At 40.4% G+C, this 25,939-nt stretch overlaps 1 protein-coding gene across 1 annotated transcript in view; it reads left to right on the top strand.

Annotated features, from left to right (window-relative positions):
- Nucleotides 1-25,939, top strand: part of AHR (aryl hydrocarbon receptor) — a 75,888-nt gene that overhangs the window by 33,340 nt on the left and 16,609 nt on the right. The window contains exons 3-9 of the mRNA XM_063123626.1: nt 10,056-10,171; nt 12,313-12,402; nt 13,336-13,459; nt 15,269-15,399; nt 16,829-17,031; nt 24,072-24,181; nt 25,072-25,213. Of these exons, the coding sequence (XP_062979696.1) occupies nt 10,056-10,171; nt 12,313-12,402; nt 13,336-13,459; nt 15,269-15,399; nt 16,829-17,031; nt 24,072-24,181; nt 25,072-25,213 (916 nt within the window). The remainder of the gene's footprint in view (nt 1-10,055; nt 10,172-12,312; nt 12,403-13,335; nt 13,460-15,268; nt 15,400-16,828; nt 17,032-24,071; nt 24,182-25,071; nt 25,214-25,939) is intronic.

Here is a 25,939-nt window from a genome sequence, read left to right on the forward strand (position 1 = left end):
CAACCACAAGTAAGACTTAAGCTTAAGATATTTTTTCTTGGCTTTTTTTCAAAGGTAGGGCACAGTTCAGCTGCATTTCTTTTACCATTGGAGTGGCACTTCTATAATATTTTCTTAGGTTTGAAATATTGAATATGTTTTCAGTAAAATTTAAATTGGCACATATAACCAGTAGAAATTCTTGCTTGTGTTTTGCATCTCTGTTTAAATCTGTTGTAAATGCCTTATTTCCCCAGGTGTATAAATCTTTACCTTCCCTGTATCTGGTAGTCCATGAAATTTTATGGCATTACATTTGTTAGTGTTTAAAGACACTTTGTTTTGTGCTGCATTGACTAATAGAACTTAACCCTCTGGGGAAATTGTGTGCGCGTGCTAGGGATGGAGCCAGGTGTGAGTTGCTAAGGTTATGAGATTTCTTGATGAGTCTCAAGCAATGTCAATCATATTGTTGATAGCTTATTCATATTTTAGAAGGTGAGTCTAAGGCCTTAGGTTTAAGGTTTATCCTGGGGTCGTCCCTGCCTGCTCCCGGGATCCCCTGTGTGTCATTTACATGAACAGGGATGACCCCAGGACGATCCTAGGATAAACCTTAGGTCTAGCTAAGGCCTGAAACTCTGTTTCCGGGTTGCTTTTCTCAGTCAGTATTCTGGGGTGACTATCTAGTTCAATGAATGGTGGTGGTGATGGTAGTAACTAGCATATATGTGTTAATGTTGTTGTACATCCCCACCTTTTAAAAAAATGGGAGCATCTTATTTAGATTAGGAATGTCAAGGAAATCCAGAACAGATTTAGCTGAGTTTGGATTTCTATGAATCAGACCTGCAAATTCCATACCAGCTTTTTCCCAGCCAAAAGAATTCTGTGGAGTTGCAGATCGATGTATTACTTTTAGGGGAATTAATGCAAGTGTGCATTAACACAACAGGAACAAAATTCTCGTACATCCCTTAAAAAAAAAAAAAATCAGTCAGTTCAGTCAATGAGCAGATGACGGAATAAAAGACGTGTGACAATCCATGAAACACAGATGGAATGGATTTTAACCAAATTCATACATCCCCAATTCAGACGTTTTATATCTACTGTTAAAAACTAAAAGATAAAACTTGAAACATGCTAATTTAATTGCAACCTGTATTTTCTAAACAAAAGCCTTCCAACCCACACATTTGTACTTTTCAAAAATACTTCTTTTTTAAAACAAACCTGTTGAAATCTTGACTGTTTATTTAAATCTCAAATAAATAGATTTAACATACAAACCGCTATCAAAATTACTGTGTCTGAATATAGGCTACTTTGCTTTCTTTGCACTTCACATCAATGCTTGCTTGGTGCTGAATATGTAGAACTTTGGCTCTTAACTGCTTTCAAAAACTATTTCTTCAAGAGCAGCAGATGGAAGAGGTCAGAGGCTTACATGCTTCTTATTGTTCCCTCAGCCTCAGTATTGTTAAGATTAATCTTTATTTCCTCCTGTCTTCACATAGAGTTCTCTTCTACCAAATTCCTTAAAACAAAAATTAATTGGTTACTGTTACTGTTTAGCTGAGGAAAAGCACAGACTTTTTACATTAGTCTTCATATATGTGTTTTCCTGAAAGGGTCTGTTTTCAGCTTTTGTTCAGGTACATTGTGATTCTGACAGTTCACTGTTGTTGTTTTCAATCATTAACGGACTTCTCTTTTAGATTGATTTCCTGAAATAAAATACATAAATTGGTAAACAACCAGCAACAACTCGGTATTTAGTATTGTAAAACAACAACACTATTGTAAATTCATTTCTAATTGACTTGCATAGTTCTTCATTTAGCAATATTTGGAACTATTGCAACCTTGTTGTTTTATAGCATCTTTAATATTAAGCTGATACTTGCTAATAAGCCTCATTGACCATTTTAGGACTTCTTTTAATCAAGCATAGGATCGAAGTGCATCCTTCTGACCTAAATGTCAGGCATTTTTGAGATTTCTGATCCTTGTTTTAAGGATAGGACACAAACCTAGCATTCTTACAAATGATGCCACTGAGGTATGCTGCACTGGGTTAGCGAGTGGTCTCAGAATTGTGATCAACATTTCTTCTGCTTTTGATGTATCTAATCTTCATCTGTTCTTGCATCCAGTGCTGCTTTGTATTGTAATCTTGTTATGCTTCTTAAGCTTATCTCCATCAAAAGAAGTCAGCTTCAGAATGGCAGATAATATAAGCAAGATTTAGTCTTAGCCATCAGTCTGTAAAATACACTACAGTGCTTCTTGGAACTATATCTTCCCTTTTGAGGACCACATTTTTCCCCATTACTAGTTCTGTTTGCTATTGCCAACATAGTTAAAACACATCTTTTAAAAGATATTTATCTCTCTTAAAAATGTATGGGCCTATTGTGCTATTTACATCCAAGTTAAATCCACCAAGGAAAGTCCCTTTCCTGATATTCCTTGTGCTTGGCACTCTTAACATAATACTCCTTACTGTATAACACAGATTTTCTTAATGCTTTTTCTATTTTTGTAAAGGCAGTTTTGAAAATATGCTAACTGTTCAGTTTTGGCCTACAAGAGTTGAGTTGAGGTAAAATTAGAAAATTAACTTCCCTGTACATTGCCATCACTCTCCTAAGATTTAGTCTTAGCTGTTAGTCTATGGAATACACTATGGCAGTGCTTCTTGGAACTATCCCTTCCTTTTCGAGGACCACATTTTTCCCCATTACTGTTTCTATCTGCTCTTGCCAACATGGTTAAAAAGACTTCTTTTAACATAGCTATCTCTTAAAACTATGTGGGCCTATATATTCCCTTTTGGTACCTCTGTCCATTTTGGGAGATACTCCCTTTGTCATCAGTCCCCTGCACTATAGCATACCCGATTCAGGAGGGCCCCATTCAAGGGAACCTAACATTCAGGAAAGGCTTTTCAGGGGGCCCTGGGTGCCGCCAGAGAGTGGAAATCATCCTTCAAATTCCATTCGTCCAGAATGGTATTGTTCTTAAGATCGTATGTAACTAGTACCCTTTCATATTAGTGATTGGTTTTGTTCTAGAATGGGAACATAAAAGCTGCCTTATACTGATTCTGGCAATTGATCCATCTAGCTTAGTACTGTCTACACAGATTGGCAGTGGCTTCACAGGTTTTCAGTCAGGAGTCTTTTTTGAGCTGTACCTGGAGATTCTAGGAGTTGAACATAGGAGCTTTTGCTTTAAAAGCTTGAGTGCTCCCACTGAGCTATGGCCCTTGCCCCAGAATGGAAATACTAAAAAGGTTTCTTCGCTGGAAATAGTCTTTGTCTGAAATTTATTGTACTCTTTTAGACACACCATTCTTCTTAAAGCAAGAATCATTGAGATTATGGGCACTGTTCAATACAACTAGTAAGTATTTTTTTTAATTCAGTTCAGTGACATACAGTTATATGCATATATATACCACAAGTGGACTAGCTGTGTGGTGGTTCGTAAGTGTGTAATGTTAGCTATTGTTCAGCACGATCATGATTATTAACTAATTTTTTGGTTTTAATTGCATATTGATGAAAATCTCTCATTTCCATCCTTAGGCCAGGGCATAATTTTGCTCAGTTTTCTATAACAGCTTGTTAAAAAAATACATTGCAAAACCTAGTAGGTGTGGGAGCTTACCAGGAACAATAACAACAATTTTGTACTTCTTCTTTATGGTGCCAACTTCCTTCTGTATCTTTGTAGACTAGTATGTCCTTTGAGACAGGATTAGTTGGGAGCAAGTCCAAAACTTGCTGTGTCATGCCATACGACTCCTACATAATGCTGTGTTTGTTTCCAGTGTACCGCATTTATTGGAGCTAAGCTGAATGTTTGTGAGGCAATACATTCAGTGCAAGAAGGGCTTTGGGGAGCCTCATTATTTTCATCCAAGAAGTCCCTAAAAGCATAAAAAGCTTTTTTATTTTACAGAACTATAACATTTCAATCACATGATCTCCATGGTGGCTTAAAACACATTAAAACAATACCAAACATGTACACACTCTCTTTTTCTCTGGTGGACACCAAGCTGCTGCTGTTACAGGTCAACTGGCAGTTGAAACAGGTTTTTTTTTTCCCCTCGCAAGGATCAAAGCAGCAAGCTGGGAGTAGGCTGGTCTTTCACTGCTCTTTGCAGCAGAAGACAGTGCACGTTTTTGTTTGAAAACTGTCTTCCTTCTTCCTGCTAATGATGATAAAGTCAATATATGACATATAATGGTTAGTTTCATTTGCCTTCAGTGCAGGGGGTGGGCCACTTATTATTTATTGCATTTATATCCCACCTTTTTTCCTCCAAGGAACCCAAGGCGGTGTACATAATCCTCCTCTCCTCCATTCTATCCTCACAATAGCAACCCTGTAAGGTAGGTTGGACTAAAAGTCTGTGACTGGCCCAAAATCACCCAGTGAGCTTCCGTGGCCGAGTGGGGACTAGAACCTGGATCTCCTGACTCCCAGTCCAGCACTCTAGCCGCTACACCACACTGTCTCTCTAGATGTTTTGGCCTGCAATTCCTATCAGCCCCAGCCAGCATAGGCAATAGCAGTAGATTATGCCTTGTTACACAGAAGACACTCTCTTTACCTGGCAAAAAAGGGACTATATTTTGCAGAAGGGAAAATGTTAGCAAAATACACCCTAAGCCCTAATATGTGCTTAGCAAAATTTGTATTATAAATATAAGGTAAAATCCATCATAAGTCCTACCTAGAGTTGACTCATTGAAATGAATGGGACTTAAGTTAATAATGACTAACTTAAGTCCCATTCATTTCATTTGGTCTATTCTTAAGTAGAATTTATGTTGGATTTTATCTATAGAAAGAGCATATGAATTCAATCCACATAAGCTCGTGTGTACGACAAAAGAGCTTTGTAATCTTTAAGATGATTTTTTATTTTTTAACTATCTTTTGCAATCTTCCTCGAATGGTATCACTTAATCATAGTAAAATATAAGTATTCAGTTTGATTCCAATATAAACAAACTGAGTGAAGAGAACCAAAAAATAAATCAGTTTCTTTCTGTATTCAAGAACTTGCAGAAACAAGCTACAGTATGGCCATGGCTAGACCAGGCCTATATCCCGGGATTGTCCCTGTGCATCCAAATGACACACACGGGATCCCAGGAGCAGGCAGGGACGACCCCTCCATTTGCCTGGGATAATCCTTAGATCTAGCTAAGGCCTCAGTTAGCTTTATTTTTAACCCTATGAAAGGACTTAACTATGAACTCAGGTTCTACCTTCTCTGTGAAAGCATTGCAGATTGCTTTTCAGGGTACCTCAAGTTTAAAAGCAGTTTGCAGGATGGGGGAACTGTTAGAATCAGATGTAGATAAAGTCTGTGGCCATAGCATTAACCAATATGTTCTATAAATGAAGAACACACTATAATACAACTGACAAACATTATTTTTCAAGTTTAGTAATAAACAATTTGTGTTTGTTGCTAAAAGCTAACAGAACATCTAATGTGATCATTGCTTTTCATGCTCTTCATAATAAATATAAACCATTATGCCTGGCCATATTAAGAAACTATAAGGTGATCATTATGTTCTGCTTATATTTCTTTCTTGCAGTAGAATAATAATAGAATTTTCAATTCCTATTCAGCTTAACATATATATTCGCTTACTTATAAGCAAATAGTGCATACTTATTTTACTATCATTGTGTGCCTATTTCAGTAGTGTACATTCATAATATTGTTCATACTTAAGCATAAAGCTGATTAGCATTTCAGAGATCTATTTCTTTTTGTTTAGCCCTACATTTATTCCATTTTAGACTTACCTTGAGTCTGTTGTTTATTTTCAGTCGACTGTTTTTTCTTACTATCCTACTCATGGAAATACATCTAGGCTAGTAGTATTTTAAAAGCAGTTAAAATAACATGTGTGTTTTTCTAATAAAAGGCAAACAAGTGTTTAGGTTTCCTAATAGAAAGATTTTGTGCATGCTTGTTTGTTTTTTGTTGTTAGGAAAGCACATAGTTTTATTGTTAGAAAAGCACTGTGTTTAAAATACTACCACCTAGATGTCTTTTGATGAATAGGCTAGTAAAAAAAAGCAGATTGAAAATAAACTAGAAAGTGTCATCTAAAGGCAGATTAATAATTCAGTTTCTCTTTGAGATTTAAAGAGAAATTAATTTTCATAAGTTATTACAATAAATGTTTGTTAATAGTACACTCTCATGGAAATTGGCCAATTCTGTTCCAGCCAGAAATTTGCATAAAAACAGGTAACTGTTGTGGGATCTTGTGACTTTGTGTTGTACTTCCATTTTATAACTTTGATACAGTGACCCGGTTTGCAAGTCACCAACAACCAAGAGTTAGTAAACTGCAGGTTGTTGGAAATGTAGCAGAAGCAAACATGTTTGCTGGGTCCTATGTGCCGATTCACTGCGATAATCCAGGGTTATTTACATCATGTAAGAACCCCAAATTCTGGTTTGTTGAGGGACAAACAACCCCAAGTTTGAAACTAAGAGCGGCATCCAACAGGCCTGCTTCACCTCTGCTGATTCCATTGTGCTTGCTGGATCCATCACTTGTGCAATGGAGCTTTTGTGCTTCTAAAATAACCGTGGAAATGAGTGGAAACTGATTTCCGGATTGCGTCAGGACTGTGGAGCTCCGTTTTGCAAACTCTGCTGACCTCCTCCATTGTGGAAATGAACTATTCTGCTTCTTTTGTATTATATTTAGAAATGCAAAAGCCCCATTGCACAAGCAGTGGGTCCTGCAAGTGCACAGGCACGATACGATACCACCCCAAGTGTGCTAACCATGTCATTGTGTATCCAGAAGTACAAACACTAGGAAATAGACAAGGTTTCATTGATAACAGTATAGTCAGGAAGGCCAAAATAACAAGTTACATGGAAATGCTTGTGATAATCAACAGGGACCTTAAGGCTGCAATCCTGTAGTCACTTAACCAGGAGTAAGCCCCACTGAACTGAATAGGACTTCCTTCCGAGTAAATTCATATAGGATTGTGCTGTACATGTGAAATCTGTTTTCCCCAAAGGTGGCCATATCGGTAACCTTTCCCCACCTGTAGTTTGCCAAGTCCATTCCAGTAACTGCCTCTCCATGGTTGTTGTTTTTTAAATACAGAGAACACCGCTGAACATAAAATACCACATAATGGCATTCACCAACTAACTAATGATTATTGAAGATAGGTGTGTGTGTTTCCCTGTGGTTGGAGGCTTTTAAAATTCTGCTTGGTTTAAAAGTTAATGGCAACTCTGTGCAATAGATTAAAATGTTTCTTTGTCTGAAGTAGACTACTATTGTTCCTTACTAACAGTAATGGTATTCTGTAGTGTGGGGTAGAATTTATTTAAGCCTATAAGCTATCTAAAATATTTGTACTTAAACTGGCAGATTGGCTTTAATGCGCTTGAGTTTTATTTTTATTTGTTAAGGAATGGGGTATGTGCAGAAAACTCTTGGCCTTTCCCAAACCATAGGTGGTAATGTGAACTATTAGCTTGGGAACTGTATATATTTCAATTTTATGTAACAGTATGACTGTATTCAAAGAATAATATATAATTTCTCTTTGTAGAGCCATAGGGTAGGATCCATAGAATACTTTGCTTGAGAGGACTGCAATTTCTGCTATCCAGCTACTCCCCTTTGTACCAAGTCCCATCCCTTTGCAGTATTCCCTGATCCTTTTGTGGACTCAAGGGGCTGCAGTGGAGAAGGAGAAACTAGGAATGCCCAGTTGCATGAGCAGAACTCTGGTCACAATACTGCTCATAACCTTCAGCAATAAACTGTCTTAACTGCCTATGTTTGAGCAGATAGTTTTATTTCATGGCAGCCATCATTACAGCCATTAATGTGCATAAAACTTCTGTGAGCACTGTAGGATCATGCCATGTCTTTTGATTGCAGTTTTGGTTCCATTTTGTAATTTTGCTGCTTACAGTGTGTTCAGAAATGAAATATATCTTTGAATTGCAGCTTTGGAACATGAAGTATTGGCACTGAGGAATGTGGTAGTATTAGGGACTATTAGTTTAGGAAGATGAGCTTAGAATAACATTGAAGTAAAATTTTTTACTGTTTTTTTATAGATACGTAATCAGATTTAGAATATGATCCCTCCATTTGCTAGCTGACTTGGGATTCCCCCCAAAAAAATATTGGGGAGGAGGAGTTCAAGGCCTCATTCAAATTTCAGTGTTTCCAGCTTTATCATTAGTGAAATTACTCTTTTTGAGATTTGCTTTGTTCAAATTTGGGGGTGTGGCAATAACCACCCTCAAGATACAACGCTGTCATGCCCTCATATTGTTCAGGGAAGGGCATATACATTATTCTAACCTTTGACCCTCTTTCTAGGACTGCAGTGCCTTCCCAGATTTGGCATTTCAGTCTCTGGCTGAGACATGGGCCTCATCTACACCAGGCAAGATATTGCACTATAAAAGTGGTATGAAAGCAGTATATAAAAGGCAGGAGCCACACTACTGCTTGATAGCGGTATTGAAGTGCACTGACAACTGTTGGGGCCCATTGACACATACCATAAACCGCTTTCATACCGCTATATCCTGCTTGGTGTGGCTCCGGCCTTTTATATACCACTTTCATACCGCTTTCATAGTGCAATATCCTGCATGTTGTCGATGAGGCCTGAGGCTCAGATTGTATGTTAAGTGGAGTTCCATTATTTGTTCCGCTTTGGAACTGCTCAAATTGCACAATTTGAGCAAGACCCTACTTTATGATCTCTTGTTTTCGAGCCACCTTTCTCATGCGGAAGGTGGCTCAGAAGAATCAGGTTATTTTGCAAGCCGACCTTCATGGCTTCCACGGCCATTCTAGCACAATGTGCACATTCTAGGCTGAGGATAGAAGAGCCCACTGCATCAAAAGACCTACCAACTAATAAAAGCTGGAGTATTGGACTTTTATAAAATAGTGTTCTTTAGTTGGCCCAACTAAATCCTGACATTGTATCTTTTTAAAATTATTATAATCTTGCCTTGCCAAAATTTGGAGTCAATTAAAATACAGAAATAGCCATTATTACTGAAAATAGTAGCTTTACATGCAGAGGGGGGGAAAATAAGGTCATGGGTAATACCACCACATTCCTAGTTTCAGGCATCCAGAAGGACCTTTCTTTTCTTTTCTTTTTTGCTTTTCTCTAGGAGCAGCCTCATGTACTGCATGGCATGTTGTCATCAAAATATGTGGGCATGTTGGTTTCCTACAAACTGCCTTTTCTCCACCACCACCACCAACAGCACAAGCCCTTTGGTGTTTAATCAGTGTGTTTCATCAGTGTCTTAATTGGCTTTTCTCTTCCTGTAGTTAATAGCTTCAAATAAAGAAATGAATTTAAGTATTTAATTGTATGAAACAGGTTTTGCAGTATCTTCAAAGTTAGGAGCTCTTAAAACAATAACATTTCATTTCATTTTTCCTAACAAATGTAAAATAAATTATGCAAAAATGTATGCTTGCTTTTTCAATTACTTGCAGGGTGTTTTCATCATTATATATATATATATATATATATATATATATATATATATATATATATAAAATATGCCAGTCTTACCCAACCTGGTGCCATCCATCTGCTAACTGGGGATGGTGGGAGTTGTGGTCCATCACACCTGGAGGGAACACAGGAAAGTTGATTTATACAGTGTTGGATTTTACAAACAAAGATTGAAGAGTAAATGGTACAGAATAATTTGTAGAAACAAAAAATAGGAACGCTGACATAAACATATCAGTATTGTGTGAAACAGCTTAATCTTAACAATGTTACAACATTACATGATTCTCAGATACTTCTACTCAATTAATTTTACGAAAATTATTTATATTTAGGGAAGCTTTTGGGTGTTTTAACAAACTGTCCAATACTCTCCAATAACACTATTATTGAAGTGTGTGTGTGTGTGTGTGTGTGTTTTAAGCAACTCACAACTATTTCTTCAAAGAAATATTAAGACTTTATTTCATTTGTTTCTGTAGCTGCACTAAAATCGTCGTGTTCCTCAAAGCCTGAAAGAAATGGCATCCAGGACAGCAGTAGAACTACAACGCCTAAAGAGGGCATGACATTGCTAGAAGGAGAACTTTTATTACAGGTACTTGTCATTGTTGCCCTGGTTGTATTTATAGGGGAAAGAGCAAATGAAATATTGCAGTATGCGCAGAAATTTCACATCTGCAATTTATTTCAAAGTGCATTGGTCCTAAATATACTTTTTTCTCATGGACCTGGGTGTTTCCTGACTTCTTTTCCTTACAACTGGTGCGTGTTTGTTTTCTTGCTTCAGTACAATGGGCTGAGCCAGAAAGCTGTTGTTTTGTTGTTTGTTAGCTCAGTCTTTTGAATAAGCTCACAAGTCACTACTGTGAGATATTTTTTTTACTAAGGTACTAGATTGGCCATCATGGAAACAAGTTGGCTAGCAAAAATTATGCCCTCTAGCGGGCAGACGAGGTATGGAAAGACCAGTCCTTGCTATGCCAGTCTGTCCTATTCCCTGTCTAACACGGAAATCAAGCAAAGAGGCAGATTGCTGTATTTCCATAGAAGAGGAAAGGAAGCGTCTTTCTTCATGACGAACACAAAGACAAAATAAACTGGCAGAAGAGTGGCAAAGCTACCTAAGGGGGAGGAGGAAGATCCAATGCATATAAGTAGATGGAGGTATGGTAGAGAGGTCAAACCATTGGAAGGGATCTGGCATTTAAATCCTGTTCTGGTGCCTCCTTCAAGTGCAATATTCTGAGTAGATATGACGCCAGTCTACTCTCAGGTGTTAACATGCTGTTGTTTAATGTCTGGTCAATTAACCAGACATCAATCATTAATGATTTGATCATAGATGAGGAGGCTGACTTGATCTGTGACCCCGAAACCTAGAAGATGGAGTTGTTCTTCCAGCTTTTCCAGGGTATCTAGTTGAATGCCAGCATAGACGAGGTTCAGGAAAGGTGTTACTGTGGTCTCTAGGACCCTCTCCAGACTTCCTATCAAGTCAGTTGCTGGTGTTGAGTGTTTGTACCTGGTGTTGGTCACTAGGGACAAGGTACATCTGCTGTTGGTGCACTGGCCATCCCATTCCCCAACAGTCTCCTTGCCTGAGCTGACAAGATTGTCTTGGTTTTGGTCTAAGAATGTTTTCTTGTGTGGCCTCAACATCCATGCAAATGCAGCATTATTAGGGACTGCTCAGATTTCATGGCCGCCTTGTGAGCCATGGGTCTACCAGCCCAATACATGTGGCAGATCTCTAGACTAGACAAGAAAATAGGAGGGACTTCTCATTAACTGCCTTGTCATGGTCAGACTATTACGTACTGAAGTTAAAGACTTCTAAGTATTCTCTCCCAGCCCGGAGAGCCCATTCATCTTCTTAGTTTACTAGGAAGCTAAAGGCAATGAAGCAGGTTGGGAGATAGCTAGTGGGGAAAGAAAGATTCAATCTGAATTCAATTGTACATAGGTTATAGCTCATTATTAAGTCTACTTTGTTGTGATGATCATGATGAAGAAGCTTTTCTTTCCAATCACCATTGCATCATTGGACTATGCATACTTCACAATGAAGTGGTAGAATTTTGAGATGATGGAGAAGAGAAGTCCTAGCCTAACCTCCCTGCCTTTTTTCACTTTGCAATGAGTTTTGTTCTGTTTTTACATTACATCTACCGCAGTTCGAAGTGGTACAATTCATTCTACTACTTCTGGGCTCATCACTTGCTTCTGCTGTATGTATAGACCAGGTGTCAGGCAAGGATGCAAAGGATTGCATGTCCTACATGTACATCAAGATTTTTCAGATTCCCTTTTCCTACTGCAGGCTCTCAGGCACACTCAAAAGCTTCTGATGATATCCAGAGGACTTTGCAGAGTGCCCTGCACATGAGAAAGAAATTGTCAACCTATCTTCACATGTATGAAAGCGTATTAGCATGTGTAAGGGTTTTGTAGGAATCCCAATCTTAATATCGATACAATATCAAGAACTTGTATTTTGTGATTCATTGGGATTCTGTTTTTATAACTGAGCTGTTTGAAAACATTTGTGTAATAAATGGTGTTCTTTAGTATGCTCACTATATTAATTTTCCAAATTGCTATTAAAGCCTAGCAGTCAGTGTCTTAAATAAGTAACTTTTCTCCATGCTTGCTTTATATATTATGTTTTAAATACTCCCTAAAACATGCAGCATCATTTTGTTTTTCAAGTTAACAATGTTGCTGTTCTTTCTTCAGGCATTAAATGGCTTTGTACTGGTGATCACGTCAGATGCACTCATATTTTATGTGTCTTCTACAATCCAGGATTATTTGGGTTTCCAGCAGGTAAGCGCTTTTTCCTCTTTTCAAAATAAAATATAATTAAAAAATCCAACGTTTTTATTCTGATTCATGTAACAAAGGGCAGCTATAACTTTTATGGCTGCTGCTGCATGTGATTGAATCCTAGAAGTCACCGTCTCTCTGGGACCAGAGTATCTTAAGAATTGCCCCCACCCATATGAATCTGCCTGATTTTTGAACTCATTTACTGAGAGACGGTGCAGTGCTTTTCTTCCCATCTGACGTGCAAGTGAGCATGAGGCTCAGATCATTATCCATGGTGGCACCAAGATGAACACCCTGTCAAAGGAAGTCTACCTGGCGCCATTGTTGATTGCCAGTCTAAAGAGCAGCTAAGACATGTCTCTTTCAGTTAGCTTTTACAGGTTGCTTTTTGAAATCAGTTTTCTGGCTGCTGTTGTTTTTATACTGACTTTGGTTTTACTGTTTCAGTTAAATTATATGATTTTTTTTAAAAAAAATACATTGTAGTAACTTTCTTTGCTGGGTTTTTATAGTTTTATAGCAAAACAGTTTGCTTTCTTTTTATAGAAACGATAGAAATGTCATAAATAAATAAATTGAAGGCAGAATTCCTAAAATGAATATCAGAACCCTGAAAAGTTGGAGTTCTCATTGTGAGAAGATGATTTAAAAATTATTTAACTGTCCTGTACACACACGTACACACACACACACACACACACACTGATCTATTTGGTTATTTTTATTCTGCATCAAGTAGTATGAATGCCAATAGTGAAAGAGATGGCATTGGATCAGTGGAGGCATTTTCTAGTTAGGCTTAAAATATACAAATATATATCAGATCTGTTCTTGAGCTTTCTTAATTATACTGAGGTGAATTGTAGAATCCATTGTAGCAATCAAATATTACTGGGCATTTTATTTGTCATCCTTATTTCTTGGATATAGTCTGACATTATACATCAGAGTGTGTTTGAATTAATTCATACGGAAGACAGAACAGAATTTCAGCGTCAACTTCACTGGGCTCTAGATCCAATGCCATCTACAGATTCTGGACAGATAATACCAGGTGAGAATCTACTAGTAGAAAGCAATGGCATATTTCTGTTGATAACCTCTGATTATCTCATCAGTAAATATTTAAGGACTTTTATAATTTACAGGTATTGGGGGGCAGTGGGGAAGCCACACTGGAGCATTTGCTTCTACCTCCCAATGTGCTTCGGCCTGACAGTACTGATAATCATTCTGTGCAGTGGAGCATTGCACATATATCTTCTGTGCAGTGTGCAGGATGTTTTCACCACATAGCTCTAGAGATGTAAAATTTCCAGAAATTTTGAAGTCATGGGGGGGAAACAGGTGTTTTTTTACTGGGGGGGAAATGGAATTTTTTTTTTTTTTGAAAAATTGAAAAAAAATGCATTCGCACTTGCAGATTGAAAGTCACTTTGTTACTTTAGGAACATAAAATGTAATTATGTACAAGTTGGTTTGGCATAAAATTATCACATTTGGTATATTAAAAGTACAGTATATTCAAACAATTATTACAAATTGAATTTACTTTTTTAGGTTTTTACTTTTTTTGGTAACAAATGGAGCTATAAGCTCCTGAACTGTAAGGAACACCTGAACTGTAAGGAACCTATTTGGTTTTGCTAGTTTATGAGGAGCAGGCAAAACACAATTAAAAAAACACAGAAGACACCAACAACATTAGTAACAAAGAAAATTATTTATGTCTTAAACATTTTATTCGTCATGCTAAAATAAAACATTCCATAATCTATTTTTTTCTTTGTTCAATTTTTCGGGGGGAAAACAAAAAAGGCTTTGGAAAAAAGGGGGGACCGTTCCCCCCCCCCCCCGGTGTGAATTTTTCTGTTTTTTTTCCGGGCCTTCACATCTCTATATAGATCTCTTTCTTACATGACCAACCAAATCTGAAAAGTTGATCCACAAAAAATGCTTCGCTAGGTTGGGACATGTGGATAACCTGTGCTATAAATTTTAAATGGATTTAATCTGGTTTAATGTCACAACTTTCAAGAACTTTGCAATTGTAGCTTCTGGGAAACTCCTTGGAGAGGAGCAGGCATAAAATCTTTGTTTCCCACAAGAAAATCATAGTAGGTGTGTTTGTTAAGTCGAAACTTGAATATATTCAAATCCTGACTCTCAACAAGTAAGCAGGCTTACTTGTTGGCAAAAGCGAATTTTTGTGGGGTTGGCTATGAAGGACCAATGCTTTCCTAAGGAAAAATGCTTTTAACAAAGACATGGGAATATTGCCATTTTCCTTGTAAATCCTTGTCAGTAGTAGAAGAGGGATTGTGCTGGACATTGCACTTCCAGTCACTGTCTAAAGCAACCAATTAAAAAGAAGTGATTGGTAGAGTGAACATAACATTGCAAAGTAGGTGAACCCTTTTGCCACACTCAGTTGCCTTTCAAAAGTCTGCTGAAATAAAGGAGGGCTTTTTGAAGGTGCAAATTGTTTTGTAAATGCATACAATTTTGGTTCATCCCTATCTTCGGGAATTATGTTTCAGTAGAATTAATATTGAAAGATGAAGAGAATTAGGCCTCTATTTATGTTGAATTTCTTATGAGATCCATTTTGACACAGAAGTATAGTTTAATATGGGGGGGGGATCAAATTTTTATTACTGCTCGCAACAGAATCACTTGTGTCTTAGAACTTGTTTCACATCTAAACGTTTTCCATATAAACAGTATTAATTCTGTATTTTCTGTCTGAATTATTTTTATCCTAAACATCAGTAAAAACAGATTTGAGGCTTTAATTATGAAAGAAGTTGTTGTAGTAGTAGGATTAGATGTTTCTCCTAAAAGAGGTCATAACTTTCTACAGGAGATAATGGCTTTTCACAGTCAGCAACATATTATAATCCAGAACAGCTACCTCCAGAGAATTCTTCATTTATGGAACGAAACTTCATCTGTAGATTACGCTGCCTCCTGGATAATTCATCTGGGTTCCTGGTGAGTACAAGTTATACCAAAGTCTGGTTCAGAACTAACAACAACAACAAAAACCAAGCTAGCTTGGCCCATTATGATAGTGCTCTGTGGTGAGTTGTGGGCTTCTACATTCTTCCCTCCACCTCGCTTTCTCTTCCTATGCAAGCCTCCTACTTTACATGTGACGTTTTTAAGGCTTCTGTGAGTGGGTCTTGTGGCAAAGGCACAGCAAAACCTCCTTGGTCCATTGACTCCCATCAGAGACCCAGCAGCTAGAAATAGGCTTTAACTCAAGCGTTTAATAAGAAAGACTCTCCTACTTATAACACTGGTAGTCCATAAACAGAACATAAAACAATTGGGGAATACCTCATTTGTTAGGAGACTTCTCTCTACCTTCACCTATGGCATGGACTGATGCTGGACAGGTAAATAGTCCTCCCCACAGTTTGCCTCTGCCAAATGCACGAGGAGACACAGTGCCCACCACTGCTAAATCCTTCCCTGGTATCGTTCCTTGAGAAATCACCAATGCCTCCGTCCTTGGGCAGTTAAGTCCATTGAAGCCTTTTTTGGAGCTTGCTCTTAAAGGGGCATTGTGGGAAGAGATCTAGGTCTCTTTTCTCCCCAATAAGGTAAGTGGCTCCTGACAGGTGTTTAGAGGAGTGGAGGTTGGCATTTCCCTTGTAAAAGGCTGTTCCTCCTTCCTGTCCCATTCTTTCCTCCTGTCTGAGTCTTTGTTCATCTCCCTGTCTCTTCTCCACCTCCTCCCCACCTATCTCCTTTCCCCCTTTTTATCCAGTGCTGGCCTGCTTTTCCACCTGTCATCCTCTTCACCCTGCCCCTCTTCCAGTTGAATCCAATTGCAGCTCTTAACATGAACCTCCAGTGTGTGCCAATCACAATGAGTCCAGTGTTTGGGAGGGTGTGGGGCACCCTGGTAGTGCAGTGATGGTCAACCCTGCCAGTCCATCATGGCTTCCTTTTGCTATTTGGGGGGTGGGGGGAACTACAGGAAGATATAATTTGTTCAAACCAGGTTTGCCTTATGACAAACTACCATCTAAAAACATGGTTTGATCCTGTTTTTTAATAACTGGGTTAAACAAACCATAATTCCTTGTATTCATACGAAACAAGAAACAGCAGTTATTTCCTAACTTTAAAGAGAAGCTGCAGCCTTCATAGCGTGGAAAAGAATGGGTGGTGAGCACATGGCTCATTCTCATAACAGGAAAACATGGTTCCCCTTTGCAACTTTCTGTCACGTACAGAATAACCATAATTTAAATTTATCAAGAAGTTAATTTTCTCAGGTATCAAATATGCTTATGATAAAGAAGCATATTTGATACCTGAGCAAATTAACTTCTTGTAAACAATAATAAAAAAGATTGTGTGCAAGTTTAAAATGCAGCATGTGGTAACAACTAGTTTTCTTCCTTTGAAGGCCATGAATTTTCAAGGGAGATTAAAGTTTCTCCACGGACAGAACAAGAAAGGAAAGGATGGAGCTGCTATATCTCCTCAGCTGGCTTTGTTTGCTGTGGCTACTCCTCTTCAGCCTCCATCCATTCTTGAAATACGTACCAAAAACTTTATCTTCAGAACTAAGCACAAACTGGACTTCACTCCTACAGGATGTGATGCAAAGTAAGTGCAAGATCCACCAGTGGTGGTTGCCTTTCTGTGTGTTTGTGTGTGTAGCTAGATATAGATATAAGCTGAAATTGCATAGTATAGCTTGAAGATGTAAGAATATGTCTATGTTCTTCTTCGTGGTCTCTATGCATCACATATATGGGTTCTGCGCCCGCGCTGAGACCTGAACCGGAACCTCAATAGCTTAGTATAACGTTTTAGGCGGGAACCATCCCCCAGCGCTACTATTATTATTATTATTATTATTTATTTATATAGCACCATCGATGTACATGGTGCTGTACAGATAACACAGTAAATAGCAAGACCCTGCCGCATAGGCTTACAATCTAGTAAAGTTGTAGTAAGCAATAAGAAGGGAAAGAGAATGCAAACAGGCACAGGGAAGTGTAAACAGGCACCGGGAAGGGTGAAGCTAACAGTATAGAGTCAGAACAAACTCAAAGTTTAAAAGCTATAGGGAAAAGAAAAGTTTTTAGCTGTGTTTTAAAAGCTGTGATTGAGTTGGTAGTTCTCAGGTGTTCTGGAAGAGCATTCCAGGCATGAGGGGCAGCAGAGGAAAATGGACGAAGCCGAGCAAGGGAAGTAGAGACCCTTGGGCAGGCAAGAAGCATGGCATCAGAGGAGCGAAGAGCACGAGCGGGGCAATAGTGTGAGATGAGAGAGGAGAGATAGGCAGGAGCTAGACCGTGAAGAGCTTTGAAGGTCAACAGGAGAAGTTTATATTGGATTCTGGAATGAATTGGGAGCCAATGAAGAGATTTCAGAAGCGGAGTGACATGGTCAGAGCGGCGGGCCAGGAAGATGATCTTAGCGGCAGAGTGGTGGACAGAGACCAGCGGACTGATGTGAGACGAGGGGAGGCCAGAGAGGAGGAGGTTGCAGTAGTCCAACCGAGAGATAACCAGTGCGTGAACGAGAGTCTTGGCAGAAGAGACAGACAAAAATGGTCGAATCCTGGCAATATTATACAGGAAGAAACGACAAGATTTAGCTACTGCCTCGATATGAGGAATAAAGGAGAGCGAGGAATCAAATATAAAGCCAAGGCTACGAGTTTCCTTGACCGGAGTAAGCGTGACATCGTTGACAGTAAGAGAGAATGAGAGGTGAGGAGAAGGTTTAGGAGGGAAAACAAGCAGTTCAGTTTTTGCCATGTTAAGCTTCAAGCGACGATGAAGCAGCCAAGCTGAGATATCTGAAAGACATGCCGAGATACGATCGTGAACATCAGGAGAAAGTTCCGGAGATGAGAGGTATAGTTGTGTGTCATCGGCATACAGGTGATATTGGAGGCCATGAGATTGAATAAGTTTACCCAAGGGCAGCATGTATAGAGAAAACATACTACGCATGTGCACGCGGTTCCCGCCTATACCTCAATTCTTCGTCGTCCGCCATTGTGGCTAGACTGCTCGAACCAACCTCTAGTGTTTTTTCTTGTTAGTGTTTAGAATACCTTGTAATTTTTCACCTCTACTCCTGTTCTTCTCTCTTTTTCTTCCTTTTATACTAAAAAAATAAAAAATTTAGAATAGGTTTTAGTTTTTTCAGAGCGATCTTTTGGTCGCCATCGGCCTTGGCCGTATAGCTGTTAAGGCACCATTTAGGAAGTGCGTCAGCTGCCGCAGCAAACTTCCACCTACGGACGGGCACTCGCTCTGTGTGCTCTGCTTAGGAGAAGGACACAAAGTAGAAAAGTGTCATCATTGCATGTCGTTTACGAAGCAAACCCACAAAAATAGGGCTGATCGTCTAAGGGCTATTTTGTGGGAGAAGGCTCTCAAAGCGACAGATACTCCCATACAAAGTGAAACTAGCCGAAGGAAGATGGATGATACTACTTCATGGGTTGAAAAGCATATCCTGGCAAAACCTTCAGAAGATCAGAGCCCTGATATTCAATCATTTGTTATCTCTGAGGAGACCATGGCAGTTGATAGGGTTCTGATACCCCTAACGCCTGGTCGATCTTTGGCAACAGCTGCGGCTAAGAAAATATCTAAAAAAGCCCGCACGCCAAAGTCATCTGATGCCCAAAAGAAGAAGAAAAGGAGAAAGGATTCTAAAAAGCCCTCATCTCCACGACAACCTTCAGTACCGACCGTTTCCATACCAATACAGCCGACGCCTCAGATACCCTCGGTAACGAGATCTGTGACGCACTCGGTACCGACACCAACAACAATCTCCGTATCGAGGCCGGGGCCTATGGAATCTCTGATTTCGGAGGGTGAAATCAGAGATTCCACTCCATCTGCCTCCGACAGACAGGGAGCTATACCAGTCCCACAGAGTCCAATTCAACTAAGCGAGAATAGGGGCCGTATATTGCCATCTCCCGCCAGTTTTCAATCCCCACGCCCACCGGCCTATAGGGAGCGTTCTCGTTTGCCACACTCCGAATGGGATAGAGGCTCAGAGTGGTCTGGCTCACACCGAAGGCACTATGAATATCCCAATTGGGAATACTAGCGCCCACAGTCATATCTCCCCAGTGACAACTATCGACAGCAGTCAGGGAACTATTTTGCCCACCCTCCCCCAGTGTCGAGAAATTTTCCTGAGCCCGTAAATCCCTCTTCAAGGAGACCCATGCAGGTAGCAAGTCCACATCGGTACCATGAACAACTTAGTACGGCACCAAGTCCACATCGGTACCAGGAACAACCCAGCATGGTACCGAGTGCTACGGCAGCCTCGACAACAATTCCACCTTGGCCAGAACAGCCATCACTTGCTCCACAGTCTTTGTCCCCAGAAGATGACTACTGATCCGATTCTGCCTCCTCAGTCTCAACCACTCCATCTATACCTTCACCAGAAGACGCAGTCATATCACAGGACTCATCTTTCCCGTCGGACGATACGGGTTGATTTTCAGAGCACATCCTGAGGATGGCCCAGTCCTTAGGATTGGAAACTCAGCAACATATGGAAAAACTTGTCGACCCAATCTACGATGTCTTCCATACTGAAGCTAATGTCTCAGTAGCAATCCCATTTCCATCTACCTTACTTCAAACGGCGCAGATATCCTGGAAAACCCCTTCCTTGATGGCACCGACATCTAAACGCCTCGAGTCGTTGTACAAGATCCAAGAAAAGGACGCTGTCTTCCTCTTTCAACACCCGAAGCCCAATTCTATCATAGTTGAATCTTCCCAGGGAAAGTCACAACGTATTCACTCGGCACCTGTGGATAAAGAAGGGAGAAGGTTGGATTTTATGAGTCACAAGGTCTATGCCTCTGCATCGTTAGGTCTTCGGGCAGGTGCTTACCAAGCTACTAAGGCCCGTTACCAGCTATTCTTGTGGGATAAGATAGGGTCCTTCTGTGACTACCTACCAGACGACAAAAGGGAACTTGCTAGAGTCTTCCAAGCAGAAGCAGTAGCAATTGCTCAACAACAGCTCTGTACAGCCAAACACCAGGTGGATTGTGACTCAAAAGCTATGATGGGAGCCATTGCTTTACGTATGCATGCATGGCTTCGATCAGCGGGACTTAGCCAAGAGACTAAGACACGCATCGAAAACTTACCTTTCGATGGGGAAGGTCTGTTTAACGCCGGTACCAACGACGCTATGGAATCTATCCAAAAAGCGTGTACAACAGCGAGGAAGATGGGGTTTTCGATGCCACCCACCCAATACAAGCCATGGTGGTGGGCTAAGCAACCCTTCACCCAGCAGCAGCAATGTCCTCAGTACGATAGACCACCTCGACAACAACAGCAGTTACAAGGGAAGAGATCATATCCCCCAAGATACCAACCTGCACAGCGTCCACCTGATTTTGGAAAAAAGCAGCAGCTTTGACTCCCTTCTAATGTACCGATGGCCCTTCGAAAGATGGCTGCAGCCCTTCCTTCCAGAATGGGAGCACATAACTACAGACTCTTGGGTTCTTGCCATTGTGAACAACGGATACCACATCGAATTCGACAGCCTTCCACCCTTCTCGGGAATAAAAATAACTCCACCCTCGCCCCCCTCTTATTCAAGAAATAAACACTCTCCTAGAGAAAGGGACCATCTGCCCAGTTCCTACACTTCAGGCAAATCAGGGTTTTTATTCCTGGTACTTCACGGTACCAAAGAAGGATGGAAGCCTTTGACCAATATTGGACCTGAGGCAAGTCAACAAATTCATCACACCCAAAAAGTTCCGCATGACCACTGTTGCGTCTGTTCTACAGTTGCTCCGCAAAAATGTTTGGTTTGCAGTTATAGATTTAAAGGATGCCTACTTTCACATTTCAATCAGGCCATCCTGCCAACGTTTCCTTCGTTTTTCCCTCAGGGACCAACAGTTTCAGTTCACGGTTCTGCCCTTCGGTCTGGCTACCGCCCCTCGAGTTTTTACGAAATCTGTGTTGGTAGTCTGTGCCAACCTTCGACAGTATGCCATCACAGTGTATCCATACATCAACGACTGGCTCGTGGCGGATGATTGTCTTACCCTGGAAAGGAACATACATTTTGCTTTACAGCTCCTAAAAAGGTTGGGCCTGTGGGTCAACCTCGAGAAGTCTACACTGATACCGTGAAGGGTGATAGACTTTATCGGGGTAACCCTATCATCTACAGACGGTTGGGCTTACCTCCTGGTATCGAGAGCGACGGTGTTAAAGGACCTAGTTCTACATATCATAGACCATCCCTCCGTCACGGCTTGGACCATCCAGAGACTGTTAGGACTAATGTCAGCTACCACGGCAGTTGTCAAATTCGCTCGCCTGCGGATGAGAATCCTTCAAGGATGGTTCCTCAAGACGTTCGACCGTAGCGATGCATGACGGTCCCGACTGACTCTGACCCACTCAGTACGGGCATCTCTCCTTTGGTGGCTGTCCAGCAGGAATACCCTTGTAGGGATACCGTTCCATGCCCCAACACCATCGAGGACAGTCACTACAGATGCTTCCCTGATGGGATGGGGAGCGCACTGCGGCTCTCACCTCATCCAAGGTCGATGGCTGAACTCGATGAACAGGGAACACATCAACCATCTCGAGTTACTCACAGTGGAGAAAGTGCTAAAGGCTTTCGCATCGATCCTGGTGTCGCGCTCCGTTCTCATCGCTACCAACAATACCACAGTCGTTTGCTATCTGAACAGACAGGGTGGCATGAGGTCTCACCCACTAAATCGCTCAGCCATGCGCATCTGGAATTGGTGCATAAGAAGGGGAATCCATCTCACAGCCATACAAGTGGCAGGGAAGGACAACAAGATAGCGGATTCCCTCAGCAGGTCTTTCAACACCTCACACGAGTGGGAGCTAGACAAGAAGATTACAAAGGATTTTTTTCAGTACTGGGGTTTCCCGAGTGTCGATTTATTCGCCACAAATCTCAATGCGATCTGTCCGAGATTCTGCAGCAGAGCAGGCAAGGGACCGCGCTCTCTGGGAGACGCTTTCACCAGATCGTGGAAGGGGACACTGATCTACATGTTTCCACCCATTCCCTTGTTGACCCGTGTGGTATCAAAAATCCAGGTCGACAACTCGAACTGCTAGCTCCGTGGTGGCCCAGGCAACCCTGGTTCACCCACCTCCTGCTCCTATCGAACCACAATTACATAAGGCTCCCATCAATACCGACGCTTCTGACAAGGAACAATGGCAGGATCTGGCATCCAGAATTGGAAACACTGAAACTGACGGCATGGAGGATAACCCCTCACAGCCTTCAATGAATTCTAACCTGGCGATCGATCGAATCCTTTTGGCATCCCGTAAACCATCGACTAGAAGATCATATGCGTCGCATACTGAAGCATTCAGGAATACACAACAACTATTCGTGTGCTATGGTGTGCCTAGAAAAGGTCTCCCTGTGTCATGCCAACATCTGTCACACTGGATAACACAGACGATTGAATTGGCCTATTCTTTGGTTGATCTTCGATTGTCTGAATCAGTGACTTCTCATTCCACTAGAGCAATGGCTACATCCGTAGCATTTCATAGAGGAGTTTCTCTGCAAGATGTGTCCAAAGTGGCAACGTGGTCTACCCCGTCCACGTTTATAAGACATTACAGCATTGATGTTCGGGCCAGACAAGACTGTTCCTTTGGAAGAGCAGTCCTGTCGGAAGTGTTAACATAGAACACCAACCCACCTCCAAAGTATGTCAGCTTGTTATTCACCCATATGTATGATGCATAGAGACCACGAAGAAGAAATGCAGGTTGCTTACCTGTAACTGTGGTTCTTTGAGTGGTCATCTATGCATTCACACAACCCACCCACCATCCCCTCTTGGTGGTGTACTACTTTTACTGTATGTTTTTTATATGTAGGTTTATGGGGCCACAATGTCGGACTCCTGTAAACTGAGGTATAGGCGGGAACCACGTGCACATGCGCAGTAGCGCTGGGGGATGGTGCCCACCTAAAATGTTATACTAAGCTATTGAGGTTCCGGTTCAGGTCTCAGCGCAGGCGCAGAGCCCATATGTGTGATGCATAGATGATCACTCGAAGAACCACAGTTACAGGCAAGCAACCTGCATTTACACTGGACTTCCCATTGGAGTCCACTTAATTATTCCTGTGAATAATCATAGCTTAATTCACGATCTACCCTCATCTTTCCTGATACATGTGCATACTTCAGAGAACAGATGTTTGTTTTAAAAAAAATCCTAAGTCCCATTTTTAGGAAGCCAGATGTATTTGGATAGAGATGTTTTCTTATTCTTGTATCAGTGTTGTTGGCATACTGTACTGTGTCTCCTAAATGCTCTTAAGTTATGAATTAAATATTATAATGTAATTCTTTAATTCATAATCATTCCATAATCTTTCTGGAAGGGATGTAAGCTTTTTTATTTTATTTTGAGGAGCATTTACCTGTAGTGATTTGCTGGTTAGTTTTCTTCTTGCCCAGTTTTCATTGTAAATTTTGCAGTTTTAGGATATGATTATTGGATGTTATTGGTTTTTCTCTTTGTTTTGCTAACCTGAGTTAGCAAACTAACCTGGTGGCATAAAAATGTTTTAAATATATCTTGCAGAGGACGAATTGTACTGGGTTACACCGAAGCCGAACTGTGCATGAGAGGAACAGGATACCAGTTTATCCACGCAGCTGATATGCTTTATTGTGCTGAGAATCATGTCCGAAGTAAGAGCAGTCCTGTGTTGTGAGCTATTAAGCAGAAAAATGTATGCCAAAATAAATTCTGAAATGTCTCCTAAATTAATCTCCCCTTGTTTTTCTAATAAGGGCTTTCCTCTAGACATATTCTTTCAGTAAACATGTGAGCTTATGTTGGAAGAAGCAATGTTTTAATATTCCCGTGTGGATTCCTTAGCTTCAGTCTCCATGTTCCTGTCACATCCTGCTCTTTTCACTTCCTCTTCCCTGCCTCCCTTGCTGCTATTTCAGCAGTTTTCTCAGGCAGATTGGCTACTTTTAAGAGATTTTTCCAGGTCTAAATTTAGAATGTATTCTGACCTTGATATATTTGGATCCTTTTTTTTATCAGAACCTTTGCCGCTCTATATACCTTCTGCTGGAAGGGTGTTGTTGTTTTTCTTTGAGCTATGCAGTGTTTTTTTCAGAGATATTCTCCGCCTTCCCTTTGCTTAGTAAAAGTGTTATTGTTGCAACTGCAGCATCTTGTGATATGAAAAACAGCTGTTTAATCAAAACACAGAAGTAAAATGTTATATATTCTTATCCCTTTTCAGTACTGCCACCCAAAATAAATAGTGAAAACAAGTGATTGCAACTTAGCTATATGGGAGGTCAAAGTTACTGGCTTGTTGGGTTCCTAAAACTTTTGTGTCTCTTCTCTTAAGAAATGTTTTGTTACTGCTAATATAAATGCAAAACAATGCCTGATCCTGCAAATTAGCAGGGCTTAAGTTTTTAAGGCCTTTAGGAGTACAATAATTTTGTCCTTCCTGTTTGTGTGTTAAGCCTATGCAATATAACAAATACAATTGCTAAGATGTTCTAAGTAAATCTGAATGCCAAACTTAATTCTCCCCCCCCCCCTTTTATTTTAGTGATAAAGACTGGAGAGAGTGGTATGACTGTGTTTAGACTCCTCACCAAGGAAAATCGATGGGCTTGGGTTCAAGCAAATGCACGCCTTGTTTACAAAAATGGAAGACCAGATTATATCATAGCTACACAGCGACCTCTTACGTAAGTAGCCAATGAGACTTCGGCTATTGGCGGTACAGAAATGTTCTGCCCAGTGGAGGGGGGAAATTACAGCAGCTCGAGCGATGCCCCTTATCTGGAAATAAGGATGGATTTAAACTCGCTCTGTCTTTTCCTGACATGCCCTGATAATGCTCCCTTTTTGCTCCCACCATTATAGGAGCATCCACAGTGGCAGAACTTTCTACCACCAATAAAGGAAGGACTTCCACAGCTAACTTCCTTGCCACGAGTAGCGCTCTCTCTCTTTCTCTCTCTCTTTCAGCCCTGAGATGTGCTTCTAGGGACCATTGGATTGCACCCTGAATCGTGTTAACCCTTTGAAAAAATTATAGCGTCAATTTTTCCATGTTTCCATGTCTTTTTGTATTTGTTCTGATCTAGCATAATTATAAATATCAGGAAGGGTTCTTAGTCAACTTGATTTCATATAGCCAATTGTTTACAGTATATATTTACCTGCATTAAAATGCATGATCACAGTCATCCAAAATTATTTTGTATCTGGTTATGTATTCACATCTGTCAATGAAATATTTTAATTCATGGCTGAGAACTTTTCATTTAATTGATATAAGCTCCACTTTATATTCATATTGCATGATTTGAACTTCAGTTATGACTGCAATATTTTGCACACTCACCTGGGATAAGCCCTTTGAACACAGTGGAGCATATTTCTGTGTAAACATGCATCCGATTATGCTG

This window comes from Elgaria multicarinata, chromosome 1, assembly GCF_023053635.1.
Source record: "Elgaria multicarinata webbii isolate HBS135686 ecotype San Diego chromosome 1, rElgMul1.1.pri, whole genome shotgun sequence".
NCBI classification, from domain to species: domain Eukaryota; kingdom Metazoa; phylum Chordata; class Lepidosauria; order Squamata; family Anguidae; genus Elgaria; species Elgaria multicarinata.